Below are 26,195 nucleotides of genomic sequence, written 5' to 3'. Positions count from 1 at the left end.
TAATAATAACACTATTTATTTAACTGGAAAAAATACAGAATATTTTAATTTAATGTCATTTGGAAGATATTTAAAATTTATAAATAACTCGAAAACCTTGCGTTTTATCGCAAAACTCATGTAAAGCAAAAATGAAGCTTCTGGAATAGCTAAATGAGCCATTTTTTGTTGATTACCGTAGGTGTAATAATAGCCGATTTATCACTCTGTAAAGGTGATTTTTTATTTTTCGAAGACTAAATTCCAACATTTTACGGTAAAATAATGACGAAAGAACACATTTTTCGAAGAAAATGAATATGACCGTTTTTAAAGTGCTTGAAAAGAAAATGTTTTCTTAAAAAAGTTTGTAGCTCAAAAACTCACGGAGTTATGATAGAAAAAAATTTTATTTTTCAAAAAAAAATAATTTTTTTGCTTATTTCAAAAACTAAGCAAGATACGTAAAAAAGGGAATAGGATAAAATTGAAGGTCTTTTTTTACAATATTTTTGCTCTCTTTCAATTTTTCTGTAGATCTCTTTATTTCGTACCTAGATATTACCCTTGTTGCCCAACCGACTAGACAAAATGTGCTGCCAACTGGAGGACAAATCGTGAACCTTTCGGGGCGGAGTCAAAAATATCGATTATTTTCGTTATTTTCCTCAGAGTAATGTAATAATATAGCCCCGGGTTTCTGCGAACTTTAATAGTGATCAGCTGATTAATAAATTTAAACGAAACTTTTATTTTATTGTAAATTGTGGATTATTTTTGCATGTTATTTTAAGAATTCTAAACCGTATTAACAAAGAAATTAATATTTCGAAATGTTGGTACATTATTTATAATTTATGACAATGTTAATTGCTGATAATTAATATTCAAAAAAAGTTACATACCTATTTTAATTTGATTTAATGCAGGTTTATTAAAAAATCATTTCATTCTTAGATTATTTTATTCTAAATTGATTGTTTAACAAATTTTACGATATTTTTTTTTTGAAAACATAAAACTTTTTACATTCTTGATTAAATGTTCAAAAAATTGCTACTTGCTTCAATATTATTTGACATTAAAATAAATATATTGTACTTAATACACTCTAAATCTTTATTACACCAATTAAATCTTTATTAATGTAAAATATGGGAGTTTTAAAATCAAGTTTGCTTTAACTTTGTATGTGTGAAGAATTATAAAAACTAAAAATTTCATTATTTTAACTCACACACAAATCCCGTTAAACCATAAAACTTTCTAAAAGCAGGATACATGTCTAACTGAAATAATTCAAGTACATTTTCATTAAAAAAATGTATCAGGAAAATAATTTAATTAGATAATGCAAAATTTATTTTTTATTCTGTTTTATATTATGGTCTTCAGTATTTTCAATACACAGGGTGTTTTCTACGACGTTCTCTATGGATTTCTCGAAAACTATTGCAGATAGAGAGTCGGTTAAATGGGGAAAGAATTGCAGTTTTGTGAGGTCATAAATATGCGCCTTTCAGATTTTTGAAAAAGTTCATGGATTACTAGATATTTCGAAAAAAAAACTTTGGCTATTTTAAAAATTGTCCCTAATTCCATTATAGTCTATTTTAATCAAAAAGTTTTCAGATAAAAGTTGTAGATAATCACATCCTTAATGAGATTGCGTCCTCCTAACGTCGTGAACGTTATTTACGTTTTTAAGAGAACGGTTTTCAAGACATGTTAGAAAAGTTAAATTTAGGTAGTCACGCATCAATAGGGTGGTTCCAATATGACTTTCATTATGAAACTTCCCTCCCCCCCATAATGAAAGAAATGTTAAAAATTATTTATATCACAATTATGCAAACTCAGGGATCGGAAGAGGTAGATGGTGGACCAATTGCATGGACCCCCTCGAAGAGGCGGTACGGGAGAACATTTTCTAAAATAACTTAAGTGTATGGGGTAGTGATATTATGAAGTTTTAGTTTGCGTAATGTAAATCGTAAAGAATCGTTTAATAATATATTCTGTGTTTTTATGTTATAAATCATAACAGAGTAAGAATACCATGCCAACTAAGTGAAATTAGCCAAGAAAGAAAAGAATTGGCTATAACTATAACTCTGTATCTAACTGTAAATGTGTTTCGATAAAAACACATATACCTATATCGCTGAAAAGCTTAAAAATGGTGATTTTTATGAAGTCATGGCCAACTATGGTCAAAAATTACAGGCTTTAGAAAAAATCAGAAAACACAAACTCATTAGGTATGTAATTATCTACAACTTGTATCTGAAAACTTTTTGTCTAAAATATAATGGAATTAGGGACAAGTTTTAAACTAGCCAAAATTTGTTTTTTTTCGAAATATCTAGTAAGCGATAAACTTTTTAAAAAATCCGAAAGGCGCATATTTATGATCCCACGAAACTGCAATTCTTTCCCCATTAACCAACTCTCTATTTCCAGTAGTTTCCGAGATACCCATAGAGAACATCGTAGGAAACTCACCCTGTATAGTATTTTGAAACTAACTATTATTATTATTTGACTAGTTTAATTTGATTAATAAGAATAGATTAATTTAATTTCAAATAAATTAGATCAGATTTTTTTTCGTATATTCTGCTACCAGAAAACCAAGATTATATATGATAACGCACTTTTCAACGAAGTTGAAGGAAGATACAGTGTATCTATCACAATACTTAATAGAACTACTACAATTACAAGAAAAACAAAAAGAAGAAATACCCAAATACCCCTTCAGCTACTACTCAACTACAAAATAAACGAATATAATCTCTTAAAAACACTACACAACTACTTATTCTTGTATTCTACACTGAACAAACTATCAATTTGATTACTAATTTATCAAACAAAAAGAAAAAATAACTAAATTATCCCTTCACCTACTACTTAACTACAAAATAAACTATAAAAACACTACTAAACTATTTTTGGTAGACTACACTAACATGCTACACTAAACACTATAATTAAACTCAATAAATTAATCTAATTTTACCCTACAACTGCAAAGAAAAAAGAAATAAGAACATTTTCTAAAACTAGAAGAAACAGAACTTCCATACGTGCGACCAGGATAATAGGTGAAGGGGACAAAGAATATAAAATACTTTAAAATGTGCATTCAGAAAGAAAAAATACCTCGAAGAGAATTATCTAAACAAACATTTTTATTTCTTATCAGTGAGAAACATCGGCCTCGTCGGCGTTGAAGAATTTGTCGGGTATTTACAATGGTCGAATTGTATAATTGCCAGCTTTTATAGCATATCTAATAGATAAAAAGTATCTGGTCGATTAGTAACCAATTGGCACAGTCCGAAAATTATCGATTTTTATTTTCTCTGTTTTTATTGGTAGCTTCAAAATTCAGAGTAATAAAAAAAATATTTCTGTAGGGAAACCGGTCCTGCCATCTAGTAGTCTTAGTCCATAAACGTCTTAGGTTGATCTACGTTAAAAATATATATACAAGGATATTACGTTTTATTAGTTTGACTTGCGTGTAAGGACCACCTTCTTTGAGCCCTTAAAACACAAAAATATCGTGAAAATGAAGAGTTCAAGACCGTCCAACTACAGAGGTTAATTTGTAGCTCGTGTAATTTCCTACAAATTGATAGTTTTTATTTTTATGATCTTAGTCATAGATTTTGTTGTTAATTTTTTTTCCGAAAAAAATGAGGTGACCATTCTATTTTTATCATAACGCGAGTTTTTGAGCTACGAACTTGAAAAGACCTTTAAAAAAGACATTTAAAAGGTCTTTTCAAGCGGAGAATGCGTCATCTACTAATATTTAATTTTAATTTTTTAATTATGCTAGAATATGCTAAAATTATGTTAAATGGCAAGAATTCTTATATAATTTTATTATATACCTATACTGCTAGAAATTTCTTTTCCATTTTATAATTTCGCTGGCCTGAAAAAAGCCTTTTTACCATCTTTTTACTATCGATAGTTGCGTCTCGGTGGTACGAAAGTACTACCATTGCACGCAGGCCGCTATCCCCCGTTCGGGACTTAATATCTTACCGCTACTTTCCGACAAGTTGGTATATTAGGTACTCTGCACTGTGTTTGTCATTTTGTGGAATCATTTGCGTCTAGCCTCAGCAAGGCAACTATTAAGCTTTGGTTAGCGTGGTTATTTGGAGGGTGTTAATTCATTGGTTAGTTGGTTATTTGGTGGGGTTGGTTGGTTTTTACTAATTTATATTTGTTTTTTAGATATCCATTGATTTTCTTTATTTGTTTGTAATAAATTACATAGTACGCCACAGCTGTTCTGTATCCGCTTTTGTCAAAAATTCTAACGCGATTGGTCAAGCTTAATAGTTGCCTTGCTGGGGCTAGACACACGTGTGCAATCGACCCAAGCTCACCTGATGATGGAATAGGGCTCCGAAACCGGTAGTGAGAGCAGCTTGATTCACCTTATGAGAAACACAGTGTGGATATAAATTTCTATACCAGCAGTTAAATGGCAAGAATTCTTATATAATTTTATAATCTTTTTTCTACATTTTACTTACTTTGGGCGAAAGTATCTATATTCGCAGAAGATCCCTTAGGCTGCATGCAAAAATTGTGGCTCATATTATAGTCTCTAAGAGTATCAAAAATATTATCACGGTTAATTTGTTGATCACTGAAAAAAAAACATAAAATGAACACATATAACGAAAATTATTGCATATTGTAATACTTTTATTTTGGTTTAATTAAATCTAATTATCCGATTTATATATTTCAACGTATTGCTGTTCCAACGTTTTGCTTGTATTGTTATCCTTTACCAATAACCAAAAACAAACCAAACCAAACCAAATCCCCAAAGCTGTTTATGTATAGCAACACTAGAAGAATTCCTCCGTCAACTGGAGTGGACGAACAAAGGATTAAAAATAGATGGAGAATATCTATATCATTAACATTTATAATAAATAAGTTTTCATGCTTTTATAATAATTATCAATAGAACAGTTTATTTGTATTTAGTAGGTATTTAGTGCAAAATAAATGTTTTACAAAATATTTTTTTCTCTTTGGTAGTCATCTAAACAAGGAGTGCGGTAATGAAAATGCGTGAGTTAAGAAGCTCTTAACTCACTCAAAATGCGTGGGTTAAGATCTTATTAACTCACTGACGTAGATAAAATAAAATTTTGCTTTAATTTTGAATATTATGAGTGTACAATGAACGATGGGACTGCGATGAGGAAGTTAAACTTAGAACGAATTATGCAAAGTCAACATTTTTGGCTAACACTACGGGTAGTAAAATGCTACATATGGCCCATCTTAGGAAAAATAGAGGGACGGCAAGGCCCAGAAAGAAAACAACATTCCTGGCTAAGAAACATACGGGATTGGTGTAACCACAGAATATACTAACGAAAAAGAAGCCCAAGTTCCTTGTAATAAATCGGTTCCATTTTCGTAACGCCATCTCTCGACATAGTTGACATTTATAGGTTAGCCAAAGGGGTGCGGGGCCGGGGGGAATTGTAAAATACACTTTTTTATTTTAATTATTTTTATTCGCTATTTGCAATTTTATTTTTAAAACATATTATGTGAAACAATCACATAATATGTCTTAAAAATAAAATTACAAACGGAAACAAAAGGAATTAAATAATCTGAAAATCTACAAAGTTTATTGATAAAAAATTTAGGCTATGCAAATTGATATATTAAGTATAACCTCTTTGGTATAACATTGTTAAACAAACATTAACAAATCATAACATATCAGATCATAGAACTAAAAAAAGTACTATTACATAAAAACAGGTGATACAATAATTCAAAATTAATTTTAACATAATATCAAAACCGAAAAATCAAACTGCAAACACAACCACACTTATCACAACAGAAATAAATTAACACACACTTCCGCGGCAAATGTCCAAGAAAGACTGATAATTCTGATTGGTCCTGGTCCGGTCGTAGCTCACGTTGTATTGTCGGTAAGCAAAATCCCTGTCCAAAAATTTTGACGATCAGCGCCATCACCCGTCATAATTGGGAAACTTTTGCTGGAACCATTTTTAATATTTCACTTACATGGCCCTGTGTGTAACATCAGCGATGCAGCCACCATATTTCGAAGACCGAAAACGGCACTCTATAGTGCGACCAACGGATCTGAAGCTACGGGGTATCGGCAGGGGAACGCAGTTGTAAATAAAACACGCCCAATTTCATTCTTAAAATAGGCATGGGCTTACGGTGTTTTATGAAAATAAAGTGTATCATAAATATAATATTCAGATTAATAATGTTTTTCAAAAAACTTTATGCTGTTTGAATTGTTACTGTTGAGTTAGCAGATAAACACTAAAAGCTTTTATTAAAGCTCCTTCAAATATTTTGAATCATTTTATTATTATTTGTTGTTAATAAAATAGAAGAAATAATTACAGTTGGGGGTTAGAACTTTTGGTGTTACACAGCAAAATAAAACACTAAATCAGCACAATGCACCAAAACACTTTTACTTTTACACTGGACGCACGTTTCGCTAACCATGTTAGCATCATCAGCAGATGATCAAGACTAAGTCTTGAGGTATATTTATTTATATATCTGTACAACTATATTTTTTTCTATAATACATCATTTTAGATATAACTATTTGCAGCAAAAAAAATCTTGAAAATAGTTATCTTTGGAAGTGCAAACAAAACATAATTTTGCTCAGCAGTAGATCCAATATTGCCTATTACACCAGATATGGTATCGCTCCGCCAGCACTTATATTAAAGGTTAGGTCATTGTCTACCCATGTTTCATCCAAATAGATACCGCATGATCGAGAAAAAACGGCGTCAGCGATGGCTATGGAATGAAGATCGCTGTCATTTTATATGTAAATTTATATGGGAAATGTCATTGATGTTCATTTCCCAGCCAACTGGACGCCGTTTTTTTTCGATCATACGGTAATACTTGGCGATATTTTCGAATTTCGCGTATATATTAATTTATATCTCTCTGCAATATAATGGGCCGCTCCATTAATATTTATCTGTTATTTTGACATTTACGCCAAAAAAATCCATTTGATTTTAATAACCCCCTAAGCGTTTCCCTGCCAAAGGAAAATTCGATTCCTCCTGCAATTCTTGCAAAACCTTTCTAATTGTGGGGACGACTTTGAATTCGAGATAAAATCTATGTATCAAATTCCTGACCACTTGGAAATCAAAGTCGTCGAGCTTTTCAACAACAGTCTAACGTGGTCGTTTCTTTCTAGGACTGGATATCATTTTATCGGGGTTAGTTTCCAGCCTTTTTTATCTTCTGTGTGAATTTTTTTTATAGCCGATACGCTAACTCCGGTATAAAGAGATATCCGCTCAAGTTTACGTTTAAGCGGCAACTTAAGCGAACTCTCTGTAGCTTCTTCGTCGCAAACCTTATTATGAACACAAGGAAATAAACCAAATGAGATTTCATCCACGTTTATTTATATTTATTTTAGTTTAGCTAAAATATTTAGAAATAAAGTTTAGGATAACCGATATAAAATATTTAGGTAAAATGTATTGTGTGCTTTTTATTTTAGCCAATATTTAATTTTAATATTCTAATAATTATTATTATTCTACTTACCTATATAAATTAGCTATTATTTCTCTTGTTTGGCTATGTAGCGTTTTACCCTTAACAAATTTATTCATTTTAAAACACAAATATACGATCTAACTTAATATTAATAATTAAAAACTACGAACGAAAAACAATATAACAAGATAGCAAAACAATAAAACACAACTTAACTATTAAATATACGAAAAATATAAGAATAAAGTTTAGGATAACCGCTATAAAATAATGAAAGAACATAATAATGATCAAAAGAATGACACCGCAATCTGGATATTTCAATAGTATTCAATATTTCTACTCTTTTCAGAAGAGACCGTGAAGTTGGGGATAACGCTAGCCAATAGGAAAGGCGTAAAAGCCATGGCAACCGCGTGGTAACAAATCCTGTGACGTACTCTCGCCAATCATGTTCGATGAATAGGCGGCCATGCGCGGCGATGCCGGTTTGCCAATGATATCGTTGTAAATCTTCACCTTTTATAATAAACGGATTATACAGAATGAAAGAAATAAGTTATTAAATAAAACATATCGAACAATATGAACTACGTTAAAATTCCTTAGTAATATAAGTCAGAATATATGCTAAACACATTATATATAATAAAAATATATTAAATTTATAGTTCATGTCTGGCAATTTTGCAATTTTATAGATAAACGTGGCAATATCGATTTTTTTTTCTCGCATTCCTTCCGTAGCTTCAGATCCGCTGGTCAAACAGTACACATGGTATGAAGAGTACAGACAACCGCCAACGTGCGGCTAAGCACAAGGCACAGGAAGAAGAAGATGAGTGTACATTTTTAAGGAACAATGTAGTAAAATAAACTATTTCTTACTTCATCATTATACTTCCTTTTTTCCTTATGCCATCCAAGATAATCGTATGGGTCGGTTGAACTAAAGCTATTTTATTTTCATTAACGTCCATCACCAGACCTGTGGCAGCTGTGTTATTAACAATTGCCATTTGGCTTCTCTTGTTCTACAAGAAATATAAGAAATTTGGATCATGTAGGTTAGACCTTTATGGAGATCCGCTAATATTTTTTTGGCAAATTTGGATTTCTACATAAAAGCACTTGCTCTAGCCACTGCCGTCTCTAATATATCAGCCCCGGCGCGGACTTTTGTTTACTTCATCAGCTGTTTATCGTTAGATATTCGGTTAGATTCTGTATTCATATTTTGTCGGTTGATTTTTGGAATTATTTGTTATTGTAGTGCAAAAAACTAATTATTTTGTTTTGTGTAACATAAACTACTACCAGATATATGGTCGCTCTGTTTCTCATAAAAAAACACGAAATATTACACGTTTTGTTACAACCTGTTGATTATTTATAATACCAAATTAATATCAAATATTTAAGTGATAGCTGAATACAATATGAATAAAATAATAATAGAATTGATATAAGTAAAACAATAAGAAATTTACATTTCTTTGTTTTAATTGGTCTAATGTTATTTACATTTTATGTAAGAATTATACCGTATCATCGAAAAAAAAGGCGCCTAGTTGGCTTGAAAATGAAGATCGATGACCCTAAATAATTTTACATATAAAATGACAGCGATCTGACAGCGATTTCATAGCCATCGCTGACGCCTTTTTTTCGATGATATTGTATTATTTGCAAATATAATTTTTCCAACATTGATACTTTCAAAATATACATATAAATTTTGTGAATGCAAATCACTAGTAGATATTGAATGCTTTTTGTAAATTAGATCGATTTTCAAACCCCAAAATTTAAAATATATTTTACATTTTACCGATTACCTTAGGTACCGATTCATTATTTGTATATTGTAAAACATATGCTGCATTCGTATGGTTCATAGCCCAAGTATTTATTACTATAAATAGGTATATATATTGTATTTTTTTTCGTTTTTACTCTTGGCTTTAGGTCGTTGGGGTTGCAAAAATGTTTCTAGATTTTGTTCATTATTTTATTTTATGACGACGTTTCGACAGTATATGTCTTTTTTAAGTCTCTTGAACGTAGATTCCTTCCTTAAAAATTGTTAAAACTGGACAAAACACAATAACACATATTAACTATTATTTTAATTGTTTTTGGACATCACACTTTAGTATAGAGCACGTATGTATTTCCTAGCAGACCTGTATAAAACACATTTATCATTTCAATACCCGATGTCTACTGAGACATCGATGTACGAGTACCCGATATCTACTGAGACGATGTCCAAACAGGGGCGGATACAGAAATTTATTTTAAGGGGAGCCCAAATAAAAAATAATGCAAAATATGCCTTTCAGGGCGCCATTTTTAACCAAAAAATCTAATATTTAACCCAATTTACAGATTTTAGGGGGGGCCCGGGCCCCATGGCCCCCCCTCTGTATCCGCCACTGTGTCCAAAAACAATTAAAATAATAGTTAATATGTGTTATTGTGTTTTGTCCAGTTTTAACAATTTTTAACTCTGTAGGAATCTACGTTCAAGAGGCTTGAAAAAGACATATACTGTCGAAACGTCGTCATAAAATAAAATAATGAACAAAATCTAGAAACATTTTTGCAACCCCAACGACCTAAAGCCAAGAGTAAAAACAAAAAATATATAGTATACAGGTCAAAGAAACGAAACAAAAAAAAATATATTGTATTTATTAACTGTATATTATGTATATTTCATGTAAACTATATCATTTTTAAAAAACAAACCAAAAATCTAAGGAATAATTATATTTTCCATGTATTCTACAAAATATTTATTAATCAGTATCTAACTAACGTGACGTAATAAATCTCGCTCCGAGACTGTTCTATTAGAGACGGCATTGCTCTAGCTATCTAAATTATTTTTAAAGTTCCCCGTACAAAAATTTTGAAGATCAGCGCCATCACCCGTCGTAATTGGGAAACTTTTGCTAGAACCATTTTTAATATTTCACTTACATGGCCCTGTGCATGGCCCTGATTTATAACTATGTTGCGTCGCGTCGGACAAATCCCAGTGTATGCAGAGCACGCAAATTGCTATTACGCTGGCTATTATGATACTTAGTCAAATTTTTCGATGTGTAGGTATGTACAATGACGTTCTCGTATATCATTATTATAAGTAACGATTTTAATTAATTTGGTATTAATATAGCATACAAAAATGGGGACAAGTTAAAACAGTAAACTACCACAAACTAACTTTATTCGGTAAATTTTTTCGATTATCTCTGTTTAAAACGACGCCGACGATGCGATGCGACGCACATTGGAACGACATAAAGCGAAAATTTTATTTTGGCACCTGTAGGTATATCTTTTTGTTTTTGGTTTTAAAAAGGTTAAATCTTTATTATCTAAGTAAAATTTTAAGAAATGTTGTGTAAAACCTCATATAAAAAAAACAATAATAAAAATAAAATACGCAAAATAAAATAAAATAAAATAGGGCACGGCGGTGCAAAAATGAGACAGTAAAAATTTGAGGTAAAAATGAGACAGTGAGTTTTTTCTATTATTAAACATCTTTTTATAAACTCTGATTAAGTAAAAACGTTAAGTCTTCTTTTAAGTTGAGCATGCCTATATTAAATTTAAACAATTATGGCACAGAAAATATCAAACATGATGTATTTGAAGGAATCACAAAAAACACTCATAAAACTTTCAAATAAAAGGCGCTAACTTTTCCCGCCACGGCAGCCTAAATTGTCGGAGCGACTCGTTTAAAGTCGGAATATTGTTGTGTTTGTCGGGAGAACCACATCTGTCCTAATGAGCATCTGTCCTACCAGTTGTTCGGCTAGAGTCGTCCACCCGAACGCGTCCCGAACGTTAAAAACAGCGTTGTCAGGTTGTCGCATTTTCAAGAAGCAATTAACAAAATTTTCTGTATCGGAAAAGAGTGTGGGTATTTTATATTATGTAAATATAAAATAAAAATAGACTAGAGACTTAATTAAGACTTTATTGATATATTTAATAAATAATTACAAGGTTTTATCTAAATTATTTTTCTTGTGTGTTTGGTTGCCTATACCTAATTCTAAAATAGTTTATATTATGCATTGTTTTGTTTTTTTTTATTCTCACAAATAAGAAATAAATGTTTTATAGTTTATATTATAAAAAATCAATGATTATACATTTTATTTACACCCTTACACTGTTTTGTGTACTACCAAGAGTATATTTCAGACCTCTTATGATAAATGGGCACAAATAGTTTTATTACTTAATGCTTAGATTAAAATATTTAATCTATGATTAAAATTTAATAATATATTTGTACGTTAAATATAATAGACTAGAGGCTAATTAAGAGTTTACTGACATAATTACTAAAGTTCATCTAAAGTTACAAGATTTTTTATATGTATTTTTGGTTGCCTATGACAGGCGAGGGCAGGCGTTTATTTAACTCACAAATAAATGTTTTATGGTTTTATTATAAAACAAGGATTAATTTATTATACACCCCCTTACACCTTCACAAAGATTCCAAGGGGAATATGTCGTCACCTCTTATATTAAAATGGACAAGGTTTATTAGTCAATGTTTTAGTTACCCATCAGCGTCTTTAATAAAAAATCTAATGTATTCTATCTAGTGTATTTTTCATAGAAATGATCTGACATCATAAAAAGCAAATTTTATCAAAAACTTTTTGATTATCTATATTGTTTAACTTGTAGTTTAACCTAACTTGCACATAATTTTTTAATTTAAAAGCAATAATTTTTTTTTTTCTTGACAATATGGTGAACTTTAATATAACTAAACTCACTTTATAACTTAATTTTTGTAATATTCGTTTTTTAGCAATTAGAGTAAAAATTAATTAGGATACAATTTCTAATTTGAAAGATATATGAAATTTCATCAGTTTTTCCAATTAAATAAATATATAGGTTTTCTAAAAATATCTAATTTACTTATTATTTTGACATATCTACTAACTTTAATTTTTTGTTTTGTAGGTATTTATGTTCTTTTAAAAATAAATTAAGAATGATACACAACCACGGATGTGTGTTCAGAACTGACTCCTTTCGGCCCAATTTAATTAGATATGTTATAAAACTTACAAATAAATGATTTTTTTTTCAAACGCCCAACAAAAGTATTAATTTTGGCGACGTGATTGATAAAATAAAAGTAATTTTAATGCCTAGGCATAAAATAAAGCACTTTTACGCATAAGCACAAAAGTACGAAAATATTATTAAAAACTGATATAAAGTGTCAAATTCAACGAGTGTAACCATAGTTTCTCGATATAAGTACCGTATGATCGAATAAAAACGGCCTCAGCGATGGCTATGAAATGAAGATCGTTGTCATTTTATATGTAAATTTATATGGGAAATGTCATCGATTGTCATTTCATAGCCATCGCTGACGCCGTTTTATTCGATCATACGGTATAATTAGAGTTACAAGGTTATTACTTTTAAATCTTGTTTATTATTTGCAAAGTTTGAAATTGTTTAAAAAAATATTTGTGACGTTTGAAAAAAATAGCATGTCCTATTCGGAGTAAAAATGACGGTTTGTGCCTATGGCCTGTAATGAAATAAATTATTTTATAATATGAAAAATTGTTTACCTTTTTATTTTTTATAGATTATTGTCAAAAAAGTGATTGGGTGCAGTATTAGTAATAAGAATAATACACAATGGTCACAGTGGTCGGCTATGAAATAATGATTGCTGTCATTTTATATTTAAAATTATATGGGGAATGTCATCGATAATCATTAACAAGCTAACTGGACGCCGTTTTTTTTCGATCATACAGTACTATACAATTGAAAAAAAATTGCTGCTCTTCCAGCTGTTTTTTTTTTGATTTTACAGTATTTATATATATTTATATGTAATTTGTTTTAATCAACTTTACATATTACGGTTTTTATGAATTCCTTTGCTCACATATTTTGTTCTTATTATTTTACCGGTTTTGTCTCAAGGCACTCAGGCAAGAAATACCTAATTATTAATGTTAAATTATTATTAACTACTTTTAGGGGTCGTTACAGGTAGTCTTTGCTATACACAGAATAACTAATTAACTAGTTACTTTACTACGAATAAGCTCTCCATAGTCTTTACTTTCACTCTCATTAACATAATTGGAATAAAGTGAAAAAGAAATTTCTGTAAATTTCAGAATTTTCCCTTTTTATTATTTTCTTGACAATTTGGAGATCTTTTTTTATAAAGTACTTTTTTATAACTTTATACCGTAATTTTGTAATTTTAATAAATAAAATGTTTTTTAGCAATACAGAGTATTGCAACCACAGCTGCAACTTTAAGATAGATATTTTTTTCTGGTTATATTTGAAAAATTAATTCAGATCGATACATTTTTTTAGTTTGAAAAATATTTGAAATTCTATCAGCTTTTGCAATTTAAAATACAGGTTTTCTAAAAATACCTTAACTTATTATTTTGACATACTAACTTAAATCATTTTTGCTTTTAGGTATACTCGTTCTTTTTTAAAAATAAATTCATATTGATTCTCAGACTGATTAAAAATATTTTAATCTAGAAAGATAATAATACAAATAAATATACTTAAAAAAATATTTATTACATAGAATAGGTATACTAGAGTTGGCATTTCAGGCCTTGGGTGCCGATTTTTGTGTGTATGAAGAGTACGGTCAACACGCTTAGTAAAATAAGATGTGTACTATTTGTATTTGGCAGAATAAGTTGTGGATTTTGTTTCTGAAAACAATAAATTTATTATATTACGACTTTGCTGCACACATGTATGGATAATTTATTTACCTTTATGCTTTAATGTTCAGACTTTACTGTAGTTTACGCTGCATCATTCTAAATTGTTCCCGAAGGGTATCCTGAAGACTTTATACATTTGTCCTACGTCAGATATTTTTCTGTAATCTTATATCATTGTCCTGACAAGATCTTCTAAATAAAGTATTCGAAAATACCCATGTTCTGTCTAAGCAGGTTTTTTTATCCTAGAGCTTAATATTCAATAAATCTACAAAATAAATGAGTTAACGAGGTTATAAATAGAAAACAAAAATAAATGCCTTTATAGGATCAGTCCTCTTAAATGTGCTATGTGATACACGATTGATACGATTTTCATGTATATGAAGAGTATGGCCAATATGCTTATTACAATCAGATGTATTGAACTTGGTATTGAATGCATAGGAAATCATCAGATTAAGTGTGGTTATGTAATAAATATTTTATATTTTTCTATCTCCGACCAGATCACCATAGCGATTCACACCTACACGCGTAAACACCAACCTAAGGCTTGCCGATATGTCCTTGTGCTAGAAGTATAATATAAAGGTCTGTGGTCTAGGAAGGCTGACACTTATGTCTCATATAATCGAAAAAACGGCGTCCAGTTGGCTTGGAAATGACGATCCTTGACATTCCCTATATAATTTTACATATAAAAGACACCGATCTTCATTTCATAGCCATCACTGACGCCGTTTTTTTTTCGATCATATTGTACCTACCACATGGTACATACCTACCTATCTCATATATCATATGCCTTATGGTTTTAAAGATGATAAATTGTCTTTTGTATTATGCGTATAGCTGTAATTCAAAAGAAATACATTTCGTAAAATACCACAATGTTATAGTGAATAGATTCATAATAAAATACTTACTAGTTTGCTTTTCCAGTTTAACGGTACTTATTTATCAGTTTTTAATCAGTTTTCCTTTGAGTTTCAGATTTCTTAACCTTAAAATTTTCACTCTTTTAAACCATCTCATTTTTGCTCATATTTTTATAATTACTTATTATGCCTAATACATGCCCGTGCTGTTTCCTGAAGAATGAATTTTTGTAAGCTACGATCTTGCAATTAAAACAATATCACATACCTGGAACCTGAAAGGACATCATGTGGGAAAAATAATTAAGAACATTTTTTCCGCAAATCACGGCTAATTTATTTTCAGGAATTTGTGGATAGCTTAATATTTTCTAAAAATTGTTAATCGTTTTACAGCTTTTGTTTGAATACATATTATCTAGATACACACCTGAGATTTCAACCCATGTAGACGTATTCTTATATAAAAAACACATTATCAAAGGTAATCGTGTTGCTATCACTTTCATTTTGTTTATGCTTTATTTGTAAATATTTCCGGATTATTTTATATCAGGTTCTATTACATTATTCATAACATTATTCGTCAATGTTCATAAAAATTATAATTTTAAACTTTTTCTGAGGTTAATCTTGTCAAATTCCAAAACAAAACAAGATTGAAAAGTATGCGACGTTGACAGATTTAGTACGTTAGCCAGGACAAAATTCCTGAAACAGGAATTTTTAGGACTACCGAACATGCCCGAAGTGACGTTCGGTTGGTAGGACAAATACCCCGTAGGACGAATACCGCCACCTCTGTTTGTCTTGTGATGCGTTGGAACCATGTGCAACAGTCTTTCTTTGATACCTGACCCGAGCGCTCGTAAAATTATTCTGGGGTAAAATTGAGACTTGTGTGGGGGTAAATGTGAGACACCTGTTGGAGTAAAAATGAGACAGGTAAAATTTGCGTTTTCTACTAGTAACTTATTATTATTCTAGGATAACTGGAATTGTTTTCAAAATGCCTAGAACATACGTTCCTAAATTAAAAAAATATACAGCAAAAGACTTAGAAGAAGCCATAAATCTTGTTAAACAAGGGAAGCTTGGGGTAAGAGAGGCAGCACGACAATTTAGAATCGACAAGTCCAAGCTTAGTAGGTCGCTTAACAACAAAAATAAGTCGAAACAAGGTAGAAAGCAAGCCTTATCAGTGGATCAAGAAGCTGATCTAACCCAAAAGATCACCGTGATGGCTAAATGGGGATTTGCTGTATCCAAAGAAGAAATTAAACGTGTTGTTCAAACTTACGTCAATGAAAATAATTTAAAAACCGTTTTTAATAATGGAAAACCCGGAGATGACTGGTTTCGGACGTTCTGCAAAAGGAATGGAACAGTTGGAAAAGTGCCGAAGAACTGCAACCAGTGACCCCTTTATCATCTATTCCTTTTATGATAAACTTGGGGAAACAATTAAGAAACTGGGATTACAAGATAAACCCTCACATATATTTAATCTAGACGAAACTAGTTTTAATTTAGATCCCGGTAGAGTAAAGGGTGTCTCAGCGATAGGTAAGTTAGGATTGTAATACTTAAACTATTTTTTTAATCTAATCCACTTGTTTTTGATAGGACAAAGGGTTCATCGGAGTATCGAAGGTTCCGGAAAAGAAAATGTTACAACAATGGCCTGCATTTCGGCAAACGGAGATCTCTTTGCCGCCCTTAATAATATATCAAGGACAAAATTTATGGAGCACTTGGAAAGGAACGCAAGACATTGAAAATACATGCTATGCTGCTATCCGACAAGGGATGGATGACAACAGCGGTTTTAATTTTTGGTTTCAAAAAGTTCTGCAAGATGGTCCAGCAAAGACCCCTTCTTGTTATAATGGACGGGCATGTTTCTCACTTGGCTACAGGGACCATAGAGCTTGCCATCCAGAATAACATTACCTTATTTAAACTACCACCACATGCGACTGACCTTTTGCAACCATTAGACAAATGCTGTTTTGGACCTTTAAAATTAAAATGGAATCAAAACTTATAGAGTGGCAAAGATTAAACCAAAGGAAGCTCACCAAATGTGAGTTTGCAAAATATGATCTGTGAACTATGGAATGAGGGAATTTCACGAGATGTCATAAAACGATCGTTTGAAACTACTGGTCTGTATCCCTGTTCTAAGGAAAAATACCCAAAAGAAAGACTTAATGAAGTGAAGCTAAAAAGATATAAACGAATGCGCACAACGAGATACTGTACTAAATAGTAGTATGTATAATTTAAAATGCCGAAGAGGCTGAAATTGAAACAGTTGAAGAACCTAATAGAGAAGATAAACACAGAGAGGGAGAAGAAAAGATAACAGAACCCGAGGAAAACCAGATAATAAATGAAATTAATTTGGCATCCACATCAAATATTTCAATCGCGGGCACAGCTTCATCGTCCACCACGTTCGAAGAAATTTTGCTTGCCAAAATCAATAAAACAAATCCTGAGACTAAGACAAGACGTAAGATTAATTCAAACTCTGCGGTTCTTACGAGTGCTGAATATTTAGAAAGCATTAAACAAAAAGAAGTCATTCAAAAGGTAGAGTTCAAACAAAAAGGTACAAAAGAAAAATATTCAAAAAATAGATCGAGTTCCAAGTTCTTCCTCAGAAAGTGAAGCCGAAGGCATTATTCTTCAAGACGAAAGTGATGTGGATGATATGACGTTAGCTGATCTAGTTGAATCCAATTCAGATAACGAAGATTTGACACCTGCTCAAATGAGATACATTCCGGAGACTATGTTTTAATAAAGTTTGCTTAAGCAAAAAAAAAACTGGTACATTACGTTGCGTTAGTAGAAAATATCAAGGGAAGTGAGTACTGCGTATCGTATATGCGTCGACAAGTGAACAAATTTGTATTTCCCACCGTGCCTGAAAATTATAATGTGGACAAAGACGATATTGTAATGAAATTACCCTCCCCCTAGTTGCCAAGGAGGAACCGCTAGAATGTCCCAAAAGCTTGCTTTTTCCGATAGACTTTCAAAAGTTTTCTGTTAATTAGCTAAATGTTTTATTATACTTACCCTACGTTCTATTTTTTAAGTAGAATTTTACTTATTAGTTTACTTTGACTTGTTTTGTTAAACAGTATTATGAGATTTTCCCATTTTTGAAAATTAAAACAGTACAAATTAATAATTCACAAAATGTTGTGTGTCTTATTTTTATACTCTACCTGTATCAGTCTTTCCCCAGATCGAATAATATGATGGAAACCTTCGTTTTACACCCTGTCTCATTTTTTTCCAAGCATGTCTTATTTTTGCCCCAACGACAGGGAAAAAATGAGACAGAGATTTATTTTTTTTTATTAAAGAAATACTTGTTTTTATGACATTTGGTGAATATAATGTAATTTCCCGTGAAATTTTACCCACTTTAGGTATTTTTTTATTTACTTTAAGGTTTTTTTAATGGGAAAAAAATAAAAAGATATGTAAAATGTCCCATTTTTACCCCACCGCGCCCTAACCAAATGAAAATAAATTTAATATGAGGTTTCTAAATAAATAAATAAAAATATTCCGTTTAATTAGAAATCAAATTTAATTCTTACAAGAGTATAATAAAAATAATGTAAATAAAAAAAAACAGAAATATGTTATAGAACAAATAAACAAAAATAAAACTACTTACAATAACTGATAAAATGAATAATAATTTCAAATTAACTGAATAACCAGACTGGCCGTCTTTTAACTGAAAACCATGTGTCGGAGGATAAAATCAAAGGATCAAATTTGCTTAGAAAAAAAATGCTCAAAAAAATGCTTCAAAAAATATTTTTATTTTAAGAAGTCATTCGCGTACCATTTTTTTCATAAAAAATATTCAATCCGCATCTCGCACGAACGCATCGCTTTAAATGTTGGCATGTCATTATTGAACACCCTTTATATGTTGCTTATTACTGATAAAAATAAGTAAAAGTCGTACAACATAGTATGGACTAAAATTATAATAATAACACTATTTATTTAACTGGAAAATATACAGAATATTTTAATTTAATGTCATTTGGAAGATTAAGTTTGGATGTTATTGCCAAGACTGTGCTTCCGTTTAGGCTTTCCTTCTTAGATGGCCTACCAGATTGAATTCTTCCAGATTTAAGTAGTTCCCTATTTTTACGACGTGAAATTAATGTTGGCTGGACTCAATTTTTTTGGATTTTCTTCCACATACTCGACTTTTAGCTTCTAAAAAGTTTATAATTTGAGAAGGTATTTGGAGTTGTTTCAGCAGATTATTAAATTTGATAAAGGATAAAGTTACTTCTGGGTTCTTTGATTTTCTTCGAGTGTATTTAGTATGCTTGAAGAAATTCAAGGTTGCTCTGTATTGCACTGGGATTTGTCCAACGCGACGCAACATAGTTATAAACAAAGCCCCGAGTGATACAGAGTATATTGCAGACCACGCGCTCTGTACTGTACAGGGGTTTGCCTTTACGCGTCCCGGTTACAGTTCATGTTGATCACATTAAAATAATATTGAAATCGTGGCTTTGTCATAATATTTAAGTATTTTAGTTTTTTGCTAGTGCAGTTATTGAAACTATAAAACACTCTCAGGTACGAGGTTTGTGTGATGTAACGCTGATTCGAGTAGTAAAAAATAAGTGAAAAAGAATCAGAACTAGGCGTCGTGTTGTTTTGTGATAATTTCAAATGTTAATAAAATTGCCGAAAAAATGTTAACGCGTAAAGGAGGGCGTAATTACGTGGATGTTGGGTGCAATAATTCATCTTTCCAACAACATTTTATAGCTTCATAGTTTCTCACACCGATTTGATCAAAACCAAAAATAGAATCAAGCATTTCGACGAAACAATGACTAAGCAAAGTGCTGAATACATAATCAAAAATTAAATAGATATGAGAGGATAAAATATAATTTGGCAGTATTAATAGTATACTTTTTTAAGCTATCAACAACTAGCGATTAAATGTTTGATGAACATCTTCTAAAATTATAATTATGTACCTTCAAAAAATTTCGTTATAGCCGAAATAGCGTAAGTTATGTCTCCACTAGCAAAACCGGTGCGTAAAACTATGCTCGCTACCGGAGTTGAACTCATATAAAAAGTTTTTTTAGCTGGAATAATAAATTATAATACAAGTTACATCTTCTGAAGATATCAAAATATTTACTTTTTTATTTTTAGAATTTTCACAAATTATACTTCCTAACACTATTAAATAATAATGTTTTCGAATAGTCGCTATGTGTATTTGTATATGTATTGTATTGTATTTATAAATGTCCGAAATGCGGTAAAACCTAGGATAAGCGCGCTAAACCTAGGATCTACCAAAATCAAATGGTAAAAGCTCGAAAACTTCTTTTTTTGCTTCCATTTCGGACTTTTACCGGACCCAAACAGTAAATCTTAGGATTTATCACATCGCATTGGTAAAAGTACGAATTATTTTTCTTATAGCAACAATATCGACAAATTAAGGATGTCGATATACAAAGACATCTCTGTTTTTGTTTACTTAGGCATTGAAATTTTAACGATTATCGTTTCACGATATCGATTTTTGTAACGTATCAGTTTTATATTTGTTACTGTAAATGTCCGAAATGCGGTAAAACCTAGGATAAGCGCGCTAAACCTAGGATTTACCAAAGGCATTAACTAATTAGGTTTTCTGGTTATTTGGAGGGTGTTAATGCATTGGTTAGCCTGGTTATTTGGGGGGTGATAATGCATTGGTTAGGTGGTTATTTGGTGGGGTTGGTTGGTTTTTACTACCACTTGCTTATTCGTACTTTTACCAATGCGGTATGGTAAATCCTAAGATTTACTGTTTGGGTCCGGTAAAAGTCCGAAATGGAAGCAAAATAAATAGTTTTCGGGCTTTTACCACATGCTTTTGGTAAATCCTAGTGTTAGAAATATGATTATACAAACAAAGAATTGATTTATTTTTGGGAAGATAAGCACGGACCGCTGTCGGTCGCGCTAGTGTGATGAGACACTTCAGCACGCTCGTTTCAATGCTGTCTGTGTTTATTAAAGTTTCCTGACGTATTATTTGTGATTTATAGTTGATTAAATGTGTTGAATTGTAGTTTATCGGAAAGGTTCTGTGTTTTTATTATTTAATTGCTAAAACTAGGTTTAGCGCGCTTATCCTAGGTTTTACCGCATTTCGGACATTTACACAGTAACATATACACTAGTTGTTTACGATATTTTCCGATGGTGGCAGCGTCGGCGGAGAATGCACCAAGCCAATAGAAATATGAATTAGTGTTGTTATTGAAATGACGACTGTGCTGGTTTTATATGAAAAATTTAAACCTCTAAATTTAGTTTTACCTTCGGTCCGCTTATACAGAGGTATATAGAGTCTTTTTCGCATTGTGGAGGTTCTGGATATTTCAATTCATCCGAACGTTTTTTTCGAGTGGCTTTTTTTAGATGGTAGAAATTCAGAGTAAACACTATAAACAGATAAACATTATTCAACCATTGTATATGTATATACCATTGTACAGGGTGAGTCAACGATAGAGTAAAGTCCATTATCTCATTTGTTTCGAGGTTTACAAAAAAATGTAAAATATAAAAGTTATGGGGAAGGTTAAGATACACATTTTAAGATTATTATAGAGTATACAAGGTGCTTCAAAAAAGTGTGGCAAACGTATGTTTTTTTAAATGCAACACCCTATTTTTTATTTTATTTTTAAATTCTGCGTAAAATTCCATAACTTTTTTATATATAATTTTATATAGGTACCTAAAATGAATAGTTTTTGTAATATTTAAATTTGTTTAAACAAATGTTAAATGGCAGTGTGGTAAAAAATTCTCAGCGGTGCCATTGTTTCTGAAGTTGGAGTACCAGAACTTTTATATTTAATATATTTTGTAAACCTCGTAACAAATGAGATATGGACTTTACTCTATTGTTGACTCACCCTGTAAATAGAAGAAACTAATAGTAATATACAGGGTGGTTAGTTTTAATCACTATGCACTTGCAAGCTGAATGGAACTAATACCTTAAATAACTCTTTTATGCCAGTAATAAAGCAATATTTCGTATTAATTGAGGAATGTGTATTGATAAGCTTAGGGTACCTAATAACATACTTAGAAAGAGTATTTATAAAGAATTTCTTTCTACGCAAATAAAATATTTTACTAGATAAAGATACCGAGACTTCCTGTTTATGTAGTTGTGAATATGACAATGTCAATATTTTTGATGATAAGTTAATTGAAACAAAGTATTTACCTTCTGAAAGTACCGCAAAGCACATAAGCACTGCGAAATACTTCAAGCTGTGAGCCATGGTCTGTTACATTTGAATGGAGTGAAAATTCTATGAAAAGAATGTTCTAGTGTATCTAAAAATATTCTTAAATACCTCTATAAAAATCTTTATACAAATGCTATTGTCCTTTTACTAATCACCCGATAATAACTGCACATTCATATTAAACAAACAAAAAGTAATTGTACCTAATGTTGAATTGTATTTTGTTTTTCTGAACCAATTGCGAGCCGATATTTTCTTACGCAAGACTCAATAAAAGTAACTCAATATGTTTCAAACTCCAAATAATTTTTTGTAATAATTATGTATTTTGAATGAAAGTTACATATACTAAGAAATGTGTTTTGTTTAAGATTTTCATCTTAATCTACTTTTAAAGATAACCACAGTACACACATTTAGTTTTTCATCAAAGCAAAACTACGCAGTCCAGATATTGAGGATTTTATTTACGTGACTCGCAGATACGTAGAACCACAAACTAACTACTAAATTGTAGTTTGTCTGTGGTATAACCAATGGTTAAAGAATACATTAAACATAGCTGCTTGAAGATATTTATATTTTTGATAAATGTTTTGACTACGCCTATGGTGTATGCGGTGTTATCATATAAAGGTGCGTACTCACTGGAGCATTTTGATCCGAACTTAGCAAGCGAGCCGAGCGCGCACGAACGAACTCAATAAGGAAAAGATCGCGATGTTCAGAGTGCTTGTTGCGTTCACTGTGTTCCCACGTTCAGTTGTATTTAATTTTTATTCGCGCTTTGAATCTCTATGTCACCGTTCTGCATAGAGTGTGTTAATGGACCCGGAAGATATGCTATTATCGCTGCTGGTGCTCTTTTCGTTATACAAAACATTACTATTCCATTAAAAAAAAACAAGCTATATTGTTATATTCGTTATAATTTGTGTAAATGTACCTTTTCCCGTTCCAATAGATTTTTTTCCTTTTGCCTTCTCACTTCTGAAACTTGCCAGAAGACTCAATTTTTTTCTTTGCTTCTCTAGAATCACATCCCATGATCTCATCTATCTGCCTCCACGCATCAAAGTTCTTGACTTTATTATAGTATCATCCATCCTTTGGATTCCAAAGCACTGGATATTGTTCATAAATGTCTATTAACTGAAGGCACTTTTCTCTATTCCACTCCATTTCGTTTGAGCAAAGAAAAATCAAAACAATGAAAATTTTTAGCCGCGAATGCTTCGAATAGGACGAACACCATAAACGCAACAAACCTCCGTACCCACTGAACAACGCATCCCCTTTGAGCAAAATGCATGTGCCGACAAGCCGGCGAAAATGTTTGGGGCGCTCGGTTCGGTGAGATTTTGCTCATGAACACGTATTCACTTGCCGAATTCGGCTCTGCGCGCTCGGCTCGTTTGGTTCATTCGGAGCAAAATGCTCTAGTGAGTACGCACCTTAATATAGACATGGTCACACCTGCCAGCTAACTGGACGAGAGCAAAGGTGGTATACATACCGAAGGTGGGGATACAAAACCTACAACCTGGCTCATATCGACCAATAAGCCTTAATCATTTCTGCTGAAAACCGTGGAGAAGATATTGGATGGGCATATTAGGGGGAGGATCCTTACGTCTAATCTCCGAATATCCGGTAATATGCTTATCAACAAGAAACATCAACAGAGCTTCAACAGAACTGGCTCTCAACAATTTGGTAGGGGAAATTAAGAGTACCTTTGATCTAAAAGAAATTAGAGCGGTTAGACATTGAGGGAGCATTTAACAATGTTACTCCACAATCGCTCCTTGGCGCTGTAAAAGCCCGAGGAATCGAAGCAACCATAACTGAATGGATTAAGCAAATGCTCAAAAATCGAATAGCAACGACCTCGCTCAGCGGTGAGTCCGTCAGGTTTATTCCGGGCAGGGGATGCCCGCAAGGAGGCGTTCTCTCTCCTCTTTTGTGAACCCTGTTAGCGGACGACCTGATGGCAATCATCGATGCATACGAGGTTGAAGCACAAGCATATGCGGACGACCTGGTAATCCTATTAAAAGGACACAAAGAGGAGGACATTTCCTCAAAAATACAGGAAGTCTTAGATGCAATTCACGACGAGTCTGTAAAAGAATTAAGTGTAAACCCACAGAAAAACGTGATCATACCATTCACCAGAAGAAGGAAAATAGACAAACTGAAACCGCCCACTCTTCTTGGTGAGACAATTCCGTTTGCTGAGGAAGTTAAGTATCTAGGATTAAATCTGGACCAAAAACTTTGCTGGGAAATGGAAAAAACATCAAGAAAGGCTTACTATGCTCTATGGGCATGCCGCCGAATTTGTGGTAGAAACTGGGGATTAAACCCAAAAATATGTACTGGCTATATCACGTATGGTGCAATGGCCTGGTGGCAGAAAGTCAACCAAACAACGGCAAAGAATAAATTGCCGAAACTACAAGCTTGATTAGCGGTGACTGGTGCCTTTCATTCCACGCCGTCAAAAGCTATGGAACCCCTACTCAACTTACCTCCTCTTCAAATTCTTTTGGAAAGAGAGGCGAGATGGGCTACATATAGGTTTCTAAATATGGCACGAGAAAGCCAAGGAACAATCATATTCGTACAAAACCGACTAGAAGACGAACTACAGTCGGATGAGATTCTGGGAATGGGCTCACACCACCAGTTCAACTCTTGACACGCACCTACAACGTCCTGTTTCCGAATAGGGACAAATGTGATAAGCCGAGAAACGGGTTTATTACATGCGAAAATGTGTTGCTACACGGACGGATCCAAAAACGAAAAAGGATCTGGCGCAGGAATTTGCAGCAGTCCAAATTTCCACCACGCCACACCACAATTTTCCAAGCTGAGCTATATGCTATTGAAACCTGTGTGCAACTGCTGGTAGAACAACAATACACCGGGAACACAATAAGTATATTTCCGGATAGTCAAGCCACGTTGAAAGCACTTGACGCAACGAAAAGCACGTCTATGACAATTCTTATTGTGTAAGAAACTACTCAATATATTAGGAGATAGGAACAAAATATTGCTAATATGGATACCGGGACATGTCGGCCTAGAGGGAAATGAACGTGCTGATTCCCTCGCCAAAATTGGTGCAGGGTGCAGGCTCGCCATTCGTTCCAGAACCGACACCGTTCCAAAAAATCTCGCAAGTACAGGCTCTGTGAATGGGTTAGGGGTGCGAAGTTTCGGGACTGGAATGACAGTCCCGGAATGGAACATGCTAAGAAAATCCTAGCAGGGCCATCCAAACGTAGAACAGGAGAACTCCTAAAGGCTGGTAGGAATGGAGCGCGTACGCTCACTGCAGTACGAATCGTAATTCCTGGCTCTTTTTTTTATCGCTGCGGCTTTTACACTTAAAAATTGAATAACTAATCCCCATTGTACTAAAATTTATACAAAGTTGATTACACACAAACTATTAAAAATCACTAAAATTGTCGCTGATGACCAGCTGATGACTCGTTCGTTACATCCAAAAAAATGGCGTCTAACATCAGAAATTCTGCTACAGGTCCTTATTCCTTATTCTTCAGTCA

The 26,195-nt window shown here is 32.3% G+C and overlaps 1 protein-coding gene and 2 long non-coding RNA genes across 7 annotated transcripts in view; all 3 read right to left on the bottom strand.

The window, feature by feature from the left end:
- The window catches only part of LOC115888359, a 54,978-nt gene extending 32,226 nt beyond the window's left edge, over nucleotides 1–22,752 (bottom strand). Inside the window, exons 1-4 of one of the 4 annotated variants that reach the window (XM_030908066.1) lie at nucleotides 22,587–22,752; nucleotides 21,662–21,786; nucleotides 8,476–8,621; nucleotides 4,545–4,660 (exon numbers count right to left, since the gene is read on the bottom strand). In XM_030908066.1, the coding sequence (XP_030763926.1) occupies nucleotides 4,545–4,660; nucleotides 8,476–8,621; nucleotides 21,662–21,786; nucleotides 22,587–22,644 (445 nt within the window). In that variant the 5' untranslated portion in view covers nucleotides 22,645–22,752. Of the gene's footprint in view, nucleotides 1–4,544; nucleotides 4,661–8,475; nucleotides 8,622–20,049; nucleotides 20,128–21,661; nucleotides 21,787–22,586 lie in introns of those variants that run through there. The other 3 variants (XM_030908065.1, XM_030908067.1, XM_030908068.1) reach the window with 3 other exon arrangements.
- Nucleotides 14,203–14,646, bottom strand: LOC115888362. The gene is made up of 2 exons (XR_004051241.1): nucleotides 14,427–14,646; nucleotides 14,203–14,363 (listed from the first exon to the last, which is right to left on the bottom strand). It is a non-coding gene; the product is annotated as an uncharacterized LOC115888362 (long non-coding RNA).
- On the bottom strand, nucleotides 14,756–16,061 carry LOC115888360. Of its 2 annotated transcripts, none has more exons than XR_004051240.1 (5): nucleotides 15,690–16,061; nucleotides 15,528–15,630; nucleotides 15,308–15,472; nucleotides 15,163–15,233; nucleotides 14,756–14,953 (listed from the first exon to the last, which is right to left on the bottom strand). It is a non-coding gene; the product is annotated as an uncharacterized LOC115888360 (long non-coding RNA). The 2 variants fall into 2 exon arrangements; XR_004051239.1 differs by having other exon boundaries at nucleotides 15,167–15,233.
- Nucleotides 22,753–26,195: the final 3,443 nt, after the last annotated feature.

This window comes from Sitophilus oryzae, unplaced genomic scaffold (genome assembly GCF_002938485.1).
Source record: "Sitophilus oryzae breed Bouriz unplaced genomic scaffold, Soryzae_2.0 scaffold_734_pilon_pilon, whole genome shotgun sequence".
In the NCBI taxonomy this organism is placed as follows: Eukaryota; Metazoa; Arthropoda; class Insecta; order Coleoptera; family Curculionidae; genus Sitophilus; species Sitophilus oryzae.
This window is presented reverse-complemented; position numbering and strand designations above follow the sequence as displayed.